This window comes from Ascaphus truei, chromosome 14 (assembly GCF_040206685.1).
Source record: "Ascaphus truei isolate aAscTru1 chromosome 14, aAscTru1.hap1, whole genome shotgun sequence".
Classification (NCBI taxonomy): domain Eukaryota; kingdom Metazoa; phylum Chordata; class Amphibia; order Anura; family Ascaphidae; genus Ascaphus; species Ascaphus truei.
Genome location: NC_134496.1, coordinates 9798608 through 9810818, shown reverse-complemented (window position 1 = coordinate 9810818; position 12211 = coordinate 9798608). Strand labels below are relative to the sequence as shown.

General features: G+C 48.8%; 1 protein-coding gene across 1 annotated transcript in view; it reads right to left on the bottom strand.

Moving 5' to 3' along the window:
• Window positions 1–7275, bottom strand: part of LOC142465421 (uncharacterized) — a 77102-nt gene extending 69827 nt beyond the window's left edge. Inside the window, exon 1 of the mRNA XM_075569379.1 lies at window positions 6852–7275. Coding sequence (XP_075425494.1) covers window positions 6852–7275 — 424 coding nt within the window. The remainder of the gene's footprint in view (window positions 1–6851) is intronic.
• Window positions 7276–12211: the final 4936 nt, after the last annotated feature.

Below are 12211 nucleotides of genomic sequence, written 5' to 3'. Positions count from 1 at the left end.
GTATCCTAATGGTGGGGGGGTATAGTATCCTAATGGTGGGGGGTCATAGTATCCTAGCGGAGGTGGGCATAGTATCCTAGCGGCGGGGGGCATAGTATCCTAGCAGCGGGGGGCATCGTATCCTAGCGGTGGGTGGCATCATATCCTTGCAGTGGGGGGCATCGTATCCTAGCAGTGGGGGGCATAGTATCCTAGCGGTGGGGGGCATAGTATCCTAGTGGTGGGGGGCATAGTATCCTAATGGTGGGGGGTATAGTATCCTAACAGTGGGGGGCACAGTATCCTAACGGTGGGGGCATAGTATCCTAGTGGTGGGGGGCATAGTATCCTAGTGGTGGGGGGCATAGTATCCTAGCAGTGGGGGGCATAGTATGCTAGCGGTGGGGGGCATAGTATTCTAGCAGTGGGGGGCATAGTATCCTAATGTTGGGGGGTATAGTATCCTAACGGTGGGGGGCATAGTATCCTAACGATGGGGGGCATAATATCCTAGCGGTGGGGGGCATAGTATCCTAGCAGTGGGGGGCATAGTATCCTACCGGTGGAGGGCATAGTATCCTAATGGTGGGGGGGCATAGTATCCTAATGGTGGGGAGGCATAGTATCCTAGTGGTGTGGGGGCATAGTATCCTAGTGGTGTGGGGGCATAGTATCCTAGTGGTGTGGGGGCATAGTATCCTAGTGGTGTGGGGCATAGTATCCTAGCGGTGGGGGGCATAGTATCCTAGTGGTGGAGGGCAGTATATCCTAGTGGTGGGGGCATAGTATCCTAGCGGTGGGGGGCATAGTATCCTAACGTGGGGGGCATAGTATCCTAGCGGTGGGGGGCATAGTATCCTAGCGGTGGGGGGCATAGTATCCAAACGTGGGGGGCATAGTATCCTAGTGGTGGTGGGCATAGTATTCTAGCAGAGGAGGACATAGTATCCTAGCGGAGGGGGGGCATAGTATCCTAGCGGTGGGGGGCATAGTATCCTAGCAGCGGGGGGGCATAGTATCCTAGCGGTGGGGGGTATAGTATCCTAGCATTGGAGGGCATAGTATCCTAGTGGTTGGGGGCATAGTATCCTACCGGTGGGGGGCATAGTATCCTAGCGGCGGGGGGCATCGTATCCTAGCGGTGATGGGTATAGTATCCTAGCGAAGGGGGGCATAGTATCCTAGCGGTGGGGGGCATCGTATCCTAGCGGTGGGGGGCATCATATCCTAGCGGTGGGGGGCATCATATCCTAGCGGTGAGGGGCATAGTATCCTAGCGGTAGGGGGCATAATATCCTAGCGGTGAGGGACATAGTATCCTAGCGGAGGGGGGCATAGTATTCTAGCGGTAAGGGGCATCGTATCCTAGCGGTGAGGGGTATAGTATCCTAGCGAAGGGGGGCATAGTATCCTAGCGGTGGGGGGCATCGTATCCTAGCGGTGAGGGGTATAGTATCCTAGCGAAGGGGGCATAGTATCCTAGCGGTGGGGGGCATCGTATCCTAGCGGTGGGGGGCATCATATCCTAGCGGTGGGGGGCATTATATCCTAGCGGTGGGGGGCATAATATCCTAGCGGTGAGGGGCATAGTATCCAGCGGTAGGGGGCATAATAGCCTAGCGGTGAGGGGCATAGTATCCTAGCGGAGGGGGGCATAGTATCCTAGTGGTAACGGGCATAATATGCTAGCGGTAGGGGGCATAATATCCTAGCGGAGGGGTCATAGTATCCTAGTGGTGGGGGGCATAGTATCCTAGCGGTGGGTGGCATCGTATCCTAGCGGTGGGGGGCATCGTATCCTAGCGGTGGGTGGCATCGTATCCTAGCGGTAGGGGGCATAATATCCTAGCGGAGGGGTCATAGTATCCTAGTGGTGGGGGGCATAGTATCCTAGCGGTGGGTGGCATCGTATCCTAGCGGTGGGGGGCATCGTATCCTAGCGGTGGGTGGCATCGTATCCTAGCGGTGGGTGGCATCGTATCCTAGCGGTGGGGGGCATCATATCCTAGCGGTGGGTGGCATCGTATCCTAGCGGTGGGTGGCATCGTATCCTAGCGGTAGGGAGCATAATATCCTAGTGCCATCCAAACCCAGGTGGCATCTTTTTTTTTACTCCTATATTTCCTTCAAATTATATATCTGTTTTGTGCATATTCTAATTTTGCTTTTCCTATACAAATAAGGACAGAGAAGCGCAAACAGATACAGAAGGAAATGAGGGCCCTGATCCTCAGAGCTTACACTCTAGGCTAGAGGATTTAGCTTCAACATGTTAGAAACAAAATGTACACTTCAATGAGGATCAAAAGCAAATGCACAATAGTGGGCATGAGAGATCCTTATTTCTCCTGCGGAATCAAAGAAAAGGCTATCTGCAGCGTGTCAGGATTTCTCATTAACCTGTCTGGCTCCTCTTCAAGAACACACAGCACGAGGGTCCGCGTATTGTTAGGTTTTATAATAAGGTGAAGGCAGGTTATTTTAGTATCCAGGCTCTACGTGCAGTCGCTCCTCTCTTCTTCTGTCATCTGCTCCCGTTTCCGATGTGTTGGACTGGCAGAACCAACAGTTATCATCTAGATGTCAGGGTTGCTGGGAATGAAGTGGAAGCTTTCAAACTGTATAATAACTCGCAAATTATTGGCTACAGAATTGAGCCTTTTTTGGCAATAATGAGACCAAATGCAGAAAATTAATTTGACATTTTTTTTCGAGGCTGTGAACTTTAAAGGAGGTAATGGGCGAATGTACCTTTAAAGGAGGTCAATGCTGATGTGTCTGTAGATCTAAGCCTTTGTTTTTTGGGGGGAGAAAGAGGGGGGTTTCATGGTATTTTTAGGATCACTTTCTCAGTAAATTGCACCCAGTGGCATTTTTATGGGCCAGTGTAGATTTTATAAGTCTACAGGTTTCATTTCTTCCACACGTGCTGCCGGAGCTTTTATCTGAAACTTTCCCAAACCAACTTTACGAGGTGACGCTAGACCAATGTTTTCTTCTTTCTTTTGTGGGACATTTTACTACAAAACCCCAAAAATATTTTCCAGTCCATAGATTTCCACAATATGTTTTAATCCCTTCTCTTCATAACCCAAGAATTTGGGGCTGTCATCTCTCAAGGATGGAGTGCTTTGTAATTTCCATATAAGGTGATCAAGGTTAGTTTGTGGTGACTTTAGTGGACGGTATTGGTGGATAATGGGAACATCGAGGCCTTAATAGAAATAGAATCACACCGCCCATTGTGACAGGGCCTTAACCCTTGTCTAAAAGGGCTCCAAATAGAAAGCCTGAATCTGACTCATGAGTCCAGCAGGGAGATAGTTCATAGCAGCTACAATTATCCGCTCACCACCTGGCACATCGGTAAGGTAGAAAAGCCTCCTGTGTAAACTGCAGAGGATCTCTCTAGCACAATGGAAGTGTGTGCTGACAAAGAGAGAGCCCAAGGAACTGGGAAGTGTGTGAGAGCCCACCATACTCCATAAGGGCACTGTAGAGGTCAACACATGTCACTGCTATTGGTTAATTTTTGACCTAGGAGGTGTACTCAGATGTAGCAAGACTTTGTGTCCCCGGTGATGCTGCCAGAAGCATGGACCCCTCACTGCTCCATCACGGCAGACCTTGTCCCCGACACTGCCGACTTTTGCTTGTTCGTCTTCAACTCTGAGAACAGTAAGTCTTGCTACATACGTACTTTATTTTTAGCGTGATGTGATCCAGTGGTCTCCTCGTTTATTACCCCCGCTGTCCTGGAGATATTATTGTTTCAGTCCTACATACATGAAAAGTTCTTCATGCTACTCCTCTTTCTTTCAGTCATAGCCTCTGCTACACAATTTTTAATTGGCTCGCTGTACCATACTTTTCTTATGTTGGTGCTATGGAGTCTGTTTTCATTGGGGACTCTGAGTTCTCGATGCTGCCGCCCTTCTGAGTTGTTTCCCATTTCTATGTCTGACGGCACGGCTTCAAAAAAGGAGCATTACCGGGAATAACTACATGTAAAATAAATCCATGCCTTATATAATGTCACCCTCCCGGCCCGGCTCCTAGGGAGTTTGCATCGTTGTGCAAAGGTTGACTACTCAACATGGCTGTATTCAGGCGGCTGGGCAATGAGGTAGCAAGGATGTATAAAAATGGACGCCAGGAACCTTTGTAATACAACTGTGATTTATGTATTTGTGTCCTCAAGCACAGCGACCGCTCATACACATTTTGGCAACATTGTACTGTATTTTATAGCAGACATACATGAATACAGTTCTTCCATCAGTGCCCAATTTTAACACTCAAGTAGGTGTGGGACCCGGCCCCTCTTGTTGCTTCAGGATCATCTTTGGTATTAATTAGACTACTTTAGACCCCTACGGGAATCCTGGTTGGTCTTTTCTTACTTGACCCAATACCTTTGGCCTCTTTGGGAACTGCCACTTTCATACAAACTGATGAGGAATGTTAGTGCAGATCCACGGTTAGTGCTAATCCGCCAACACCTGGCAGCCCTCTTTCCTGAGGCTCTATGTAGTGTGCCATATTCCTTTTACTTAAATATTCAGGACTCCATTCCTTCTTTTGGGGATCCTAACTTCAAGGGTATTGTCTCTAAACACGACATAATAAACAGGGAGGGAGGGGGGGGTGGTTGCTTGGTCTGTGCTATTACTTTATAAACATTACTTATCTACTCTCCCCGTGGCTCCTATACTCTTGTCCTCCTGGAACCTAACCTTCTCAAATCTTCTCCCTTACTTAAATACTCTTCCATGATATTAGAATCTCCATGGCAACACAGGGTGGGCCTGGGTTATGCAAACTGCTAGTAACCCTCTAGGAGGGGGGTTAAACTAACAAAATTGAAAAAAATTAAAAAAAGAACTTCCTGGCGTTTGAAAGCAGGTGTTATAAACTATATGTTTTCATCCCACTCTTAATTTTTTTTTTATTGCATTTCATTACAGTGGTTGGTCCCATAAAAAAACCAGTATAATTCCTTACACTTCTATAATCATCAAACAGGTTCCTGCTTTGACATCACAGGGAGCAGCTCCCGCTACAAGATCTGTGGGATTTCCAAATGCTGCATTTTTGTGGTTAAAGTAGCATAGAGTGAAAATATATAAACTCCCCATTAACACCTCTCTTTAAACCCAAGCTAAGTTTTTATGATTACTTTTAATATAATAACACCGTCTTTAATGTTGCTCTTGCCTTGGAAGCATAATCCTCACAAAAACAACCAGGAAATCAACTCTTACACCTGTTCTGTAACCGGTTGTTATATTATTTTTACATATTTCCTTTGAAATTAACAATACTAATTTTGGGCAAAGTAATACACTTTTGGGAAGCAAAAACCATATGTTTCAAAACCCGAAATGATGCAAGCAGCTACTTTAGTGTGCAAAGGTGGCATTTGAACATGCGCAAACTAAGCCCCAGCTTGTAACCCCAAGTAGTTTGGGGGTGCCAGCTTATTAATTCAGGTCTTCTTGAGTCTGATCATCTAGCTTTGTGGCTTTTAGAATATAATTGATGGAGTCTGTGACAGGGGCCTTAACCCTGTCAAACAGGGCTTCAATAGAAAGCCTGTATTGGTCTGAGGAATCCAGCAGGGAGCTGGTTAATTGCAGCTACAGAAAATTAACCAGTCTCCACCTGGCTCATCAGACAGGTAGAAACGCCTCCTGCTTGCACTGCAGCGAGATCTCCGGAGCACAGAAGGACTGTGTTACCAGCAAGACACCCTGAAACCAGACCCTCTACATCCAGGGACAGAAGTATAATGCGTGGTGCTAAGGACTGTATACAGCTATAGTGATAATGTTATGAATATGATGAATCCTATATGAGGTCTGGGATATATTCTTGATTGTAGGGGGGGTACTGGGTGTGGTATCCTTGTTTGTAAACCACCATAGATGGCACTCAAATTGTCCAGGAACCCAAAGGCTGAAGATCACCCCAATAAACAGTACCCTAATCCTTTTGTGGAATAATGATATAACCATATAGCAAGCAGGAAAAACTCACGAATCCGCGGCAGCGTCCATGTTGATCCCACCAGACCTCTACATATTCATATATTGATCTTGTGACTACACATATTGATCTAGATTTAGATATAGGATCAACTAATTCCATTTTTTCCTGTCCTGTGATTATCGAGTTGCTCCTCCCTTTCCCTTCCTAAATCATGCTGTTGCTCTAACCCTAAATACTTCTGTTATTTTTCACCATACCCGTTCTCCAATCTAAAACTTCATAATGTCAACATTAGAAAGTTCATGGTATATCTGTTAATATATTAATATAGTAAAAGAAACAGAGATAAATGATAAATAAATGATTATAAATATTCTGAAAGACATAAATAAGGCATGTATATTTACCTTATGGTATATCCTTATAACAGTACCTTTGGATTCATGGTTTGTATTACTCAGTTTATTGATATCTTTTCAAACATATAACAGAGTAGATTAATAACAAATATAATAAGATAAATTATACATGTACATATATGTGTTATTTACCATCTTTATTCAAGCCATGTCACATTGGTATTTGTTTTTCCTTCACATTCACGTAATTTGATACATTTGTGATCATTTATTCATCAAAATCTTATATTGATCTCCTTAATTATTCCTTATGTCCACGTGATTGTGTCGTGAACTAGCTTCTTCTAGGTATTTGGTTCTAGGCATTACAGTATACATAAAGTTATGTTTTTATATACAGACTATTCCTCCTTTGATATTTTGATCTCTTTCAGGTATCAGAGAAAGGAATTACTGTTGTGTATGTGTGCTCGTCATTATGTATTTTCATAATAAAGTTTATTTTAATTTTTTTTAATTTACTTAATTGTAATGTAGGGGATCCTTCCCTGATTGGTCTGGTGATGATTTTCTGGCGCTGGTGATGATTTTCTGGCGCTGGTGATGATTTTCTGGCGCTGGTGATGATTTTCTGGCGCTGGTGATGATTTTCTGGCGCTGGTGATGATTTTCTGGCGCTGGTGATGATTTTCTGGCGCTGGTGATGATTTTCTGGCGCTGGCGATGATTTTCTGGCGCTGGCGATGATTTTCTGGCGCTGGCGATGATTTTCTGGCGCTGGCGATGATTTTCTGGCGCTGGCGATGATTTTCTGGCGCTGGTGATGATTTTCTGGCGCTGGCGATGATTTTCTGGCGCTGGTGATGATTTTCTGGCGCTGGTGATGATTTTCTGGCGCTGGTGATGATTTTCTGGCGCTGGTGCACACCACCACCCCCCCCCCCATTCTTTATTCTACTCTTCTATCTTTCTTTCTCTCTTTCTCCTTTTCTCTTTCCCTTTTCTTTCTCTATCCCCTCCCCCGCCCTTTTTTTTCTTTCTTTTCTTTTTTCTGCCTTTTCCCTCCCCCTCCCTCGGGCCGCGCTCACTCGCGGGGACCACGGGGAGCCCACGGTTGCTACTGCGCAAGCGCGTTCACCCGGGGCTCCTGTGTGTGTCCTGCTGTGTGTGCGACAATAGGGAGTAACTTAGGGTTCCTGTCTCTTCCCCTCCCTTTCCCCGTTGGTGGTGCATGCGCACCAGGATGACGTGGATTACAGCGCCGACGGGCGCGCACGCGTCCGGCACGCCCCCCCTGCCCCCCCCGCCCCTGGGACACGCTCCATGGTCACCATGGTGAGGAAGCCTATGCTGGCTCTGCGCAAGCGCGTTTTAGCTTGGGTCTTTTTCTCTCTGCTGGCTCGGGATTGCATGTGGGAGGAGGGGGCTGCATGTGGGGGCGCGTGTGTGCGCTCTGGGGACCTCACACCCGAATCTCATCGCCCAGATTATAGGGAGGATCCCAGATAAGGTTCATTATTGGTAAGCCAATTATTTCTTACTCTTTAAATATGTGTAACAGGTATTCCCCCACCCAATCGCATATATGGCGTATGTAAGGGGAACCTAATGTTACCTGGTGTGGTGCTTTACCTGTCAGGCTCACAGGAGGGCTGAGCTTCCGCCGTGGGGAACCTGGGGCAAGTACAATATGAGTAACCCTGTACTCGGTGCAGCGCCTCCACCTGCGATGGCTCCCACCAGAGAGGGAGTGGTTCCTCGCAGGTCAATATATCAATCCACACACACTCAGCATGTATAACAACCAATGCCTTTACTATGATAACGAAGGGTGGCAATAACACATAACATGTACACTTATACTCTAACGGTATAACCTTAGCGGCTCCCTCACTCATCAGGAGTACGTCTACGTCCCCTCACCGCGTGCCCCACACACCGTGTCCATGTATAGCAATATGTTGGTATAGGCTCGGTTGTCTAGCCACTCGCTAGTGTCCTTAAATAGTTGAGCCTAAGGCGGGATCAGCGCCTGGTGACCGGTGTTGGTGCACTTGTTGTTATAATATCTTCCGGTCACGGCGGTGACCGGTACCTCTTCGAAAAGGGTCAGGCGGATCGCGGTCTGCCTCCTGGGTCTCAATGTCCAGCCGTCTGGTCCCAGACGACTCGCCAGCAAACCTGCTCCGCACTCTTGTCCCTTTGTCCCTAGCTGGTACTCAGTAAGGGTGATGCTCGCCACTACTATAGGCCGTCCCTACAGCACAGCAACCTTAAGTGACTTCAGGGCAAACTCATAGGGGCCTACAGGGTAGTCACTGACCCCCTGCACCCACACTACCTCTCCCTTCACCACCCGGGTCCCCTCTGACTAACTTCTACCTAATACTCACAGCACCTGCAGCAACCGCACTGCACTCACACTGAACCTGCTTGGTGCCTGCAGCAAACGTGCTGCACACACACACAATGCCTTCTTGTCAGCCCTCACAGCACTGACAGCCGTGACACTGACAAGACTGCACACCACACGCACCTAAGGGCAGGGTCCCTAACTTAGGGGCCGTCCCTCAGTACTTACCCACTAACCTAGTGGGGAGTTGGGGCCTGCCTGGGACCTGGGGAACCTTACCTGGTGTAGGAGCCACTTGCTCCCTACACCCTTCCTCCCCCTTCCTGCTCCCAGCTCCAACTGCCGTGCTCCAAAGCCCACAAAATGTATTTATCTGCCTGTCTGGGAATCCTGGTCTCTCATTGGCCACCTTGAGGCACCTGGTGCCTGCCTCTCTATGCCTCATGGGAGTTGTAGTCCTGTGGAGGCTGCTAATCCCTTGGGGCCACGTGCGCGATTCTCCTGCGCATGCGCAAGTCTCCAATGGCCGCCGCAACTCCCTGGCTGTCCCCGCGCATGCGCGATCACTCACACGCTCGCGCAACCTGTCATGGCAGCCCCCGCTAGCCGGGTGCGCTGCCGGGACTCTGAGCGCTCGGAGTGCTCCCTGCACTGGCCCCCACCTTCGTGTTGTGCCGGCGGGTCCGTCGCTGCCTCCGGCGGCACCCGCGACCGCTCGGCACTTCGTGAGGGGGGTCTCTGGGAGCCGGAGGGCACCGGGGCTACATATGTTAATGATGATGGGATGTGTATGCCTTGATAAAGGGCTCTGCGTAGCACGAAACATGTTGGTAGTGTAATGCCTTGCCTTTTTTCCTTCCACGCTATTAAATCTTTTTATGGATAACGCACTTTCTTCCTAATTTTTCTTGTTTGGATGATTCCGGTTGTGCTGTGCCTCTTCTCTCTTCTATCTGCATCCCTCTACATCCAGGGCACAGCGCACCATGGAACCCGCCAGAGGGTGCCCCCCAACGGACACAGCCCAGACCCGGAGACTGACACAAAGGCCCCCTGCTTACTGGTACCTCTTTGGATGTTGTGATTAATATAGTTCATTTATAAAGCGCCAACATATTCCGCAGCGCGGTACAAAGGGGGTACAAAGAGATTTGATCATTGGATAAACCGTTACATACAAATATCTACAAAGAGGTGCTGAGGGCCCTGCTCGTGAGAGCTTACAGTCTAGAGCAGGAGTGTCCCACTCCAGTCCTCAAGGGCCACCAACAGGTCAGGTTTTAAGGATATCCCTGCTTCAGGACAGGTGGCTCAATCAGTTGTTCAGTCAATGATTGCACCACCTCTGCTGAAGCAGGGATATCCTTAATACCTAACCTGTTGGTCGCCCTTGAGGACTGGAGTTGGACAATCCTGCTCTAGAGAGAATGAGGGACAATGTTGAAACAAAAAGATCCCTTAAAGCAAAAACTCAGTCCCTAATTATGGTCGGCATGATGCGCTTATCAATTCATATCAAATAAACAGTCCGTAAGAAAGGGCAGGCACCTTCACAGGGCTGGAGTTTGTCTCTAAAAATAATTCATGGTTTGCGTTTGCTGGCACTCCATTGTTTATGGTTTTGCCATAATAAATAATTATGGGGGAAAACGCAAAATGAGCAGCAATATTTTGAATGAGATATATATAATATATAATATACAATATATATCATCCAAAATATTGCTGCTCATTTTGCGTTTCCCCCCATAATTATTTATATATATAGTGGGTGATATATACATAGGCTTAGCGGATGATAAATATATATATGTGCCAAGACACATGCACAGCTCCCCCAAAGACACAAACACAGCTTCCCCCCAAGACACACACACACACACACTAGGGTTGCCAGGTGGCTTGTCCAAAAATACTGGACACAATGTTAAAAGATGTTCCCCCATGCCCCCGAATAGATATAAAAAACACCCCCACGCCCCCGAATAGATATAAAATATACCCCCACCACCCAATACATAGAAAATATAACCCCACCTCCCCAATACATAGAAAATATACCCCCACCTCCCCAATACATAGAAAATATACCCCCACCTTCCCAATACATAGAAAATATACCCCCACCTCCCCAATCAAATTCAGACTTACCTTGGGGATGGTGTCAGATCGGGCCTGGTGGCTGCGGAAGGGCGGAGCAGGGGGGGGGGCAGTGGCTGCAGAGAGGAGGGGAAGGGGGGTAGTGGCTTCGCAGGGGGCGCAAGTGGCTGCAGAGAAGAGGGGGGGGTTGTTTGCGTGGGGGGGAGCGGTGGCTGCGGAGGGGGGAAGTGGCTTTGGAGGGGGGGACAGTGGATGCGGAGGGGGGAAGTGGCTTTGGAGGGGGCGCAAGTGGCTGCAGAGAAGAGGGGGGGTTGTTTGTGTTTGGGGGGCGGTGGCTGCGGAGGGGGGGAAGTGGCTTTGGAGGGGGGGACAGTGGATGCGGAGGGGGCCGGCAGCTGGTCAGTGCAGTTGCCGCCATGCCCGGCTCTCTCCCCCTGCAGGCTTCTCTCTCCCTGTCTGTCCCACGCCGAGGTGTCTGAGGCTGACGCATGCCGGGCCTCCTTCTCCTGCCGGCGCGCACCGGAAGCCCAGCTGACTTTCGGCGCTGATGTCAGAGGACCCGGTGCGCGTCAGACACCTCGGCGTGGGACAGACAAGGAGAGAAAAGCCTGTAGCGGGGGTGAGCCGGGCATGGTGGCAACTGCTCTGACCGTTCGCCAGCCCCCCGCATCCACCATGCTTTCGGAGAGAGGTAACACCGGACACACGTCCGGTATTACCTTTCATTTTATACCGAATGCAGGGGCAAAATATCGGGCTGTCCGGACAGTCCGGTCCAAAACCGGACACCTGGCAACCCTACAGACACACAGCTTCCCCACCCCCCACCAAGACACACACAACTTCCACCCCCAAGAAACACACACAACGCTACCCACCCCCAAAAAATAAACACACACTCAGATTCCCCTCCACCCAAGACACACATACAAAGCTTCCCCCCCCCCCCAAGATAAAGACACACACAAACTTTACATTTGGAAGTGGGGAAAACCTGGGAAGTCCCAACGTCTGACACCGACGGCAGAGGTGTGCAGGAAGCCGGGCCACAGCTGGGGACTAAAGTGCCTCATATGTTCCGGTTTTGAAATTGCCATTCCAAGAGGTTTGGGGAGCGGCAATTGCAAAACCGGTCTAAATAAGACATTTTACTCATGCCTTCGGGACGCCGGGACACATGTTCAAACAACCGATACAGTCCCGGTCAAACCGTTACATATGGTCACCTTAATCATTCTGCTTTCAGTCTGTGCGCTCTAGCACTAAATGTGAAGGTAAATGTTGATTTACCGCACTCCTTTTCCTATGGTTGTATGATTGTGTGGTTGTATGATTGTGGGGTTGTATGATTGTGTGGTTGTATGCTGAAATTGTAGTGCTGGCTTTGAAGACTGGCCGGGATCTCACTGCTGCTATACTGTAAATCAGG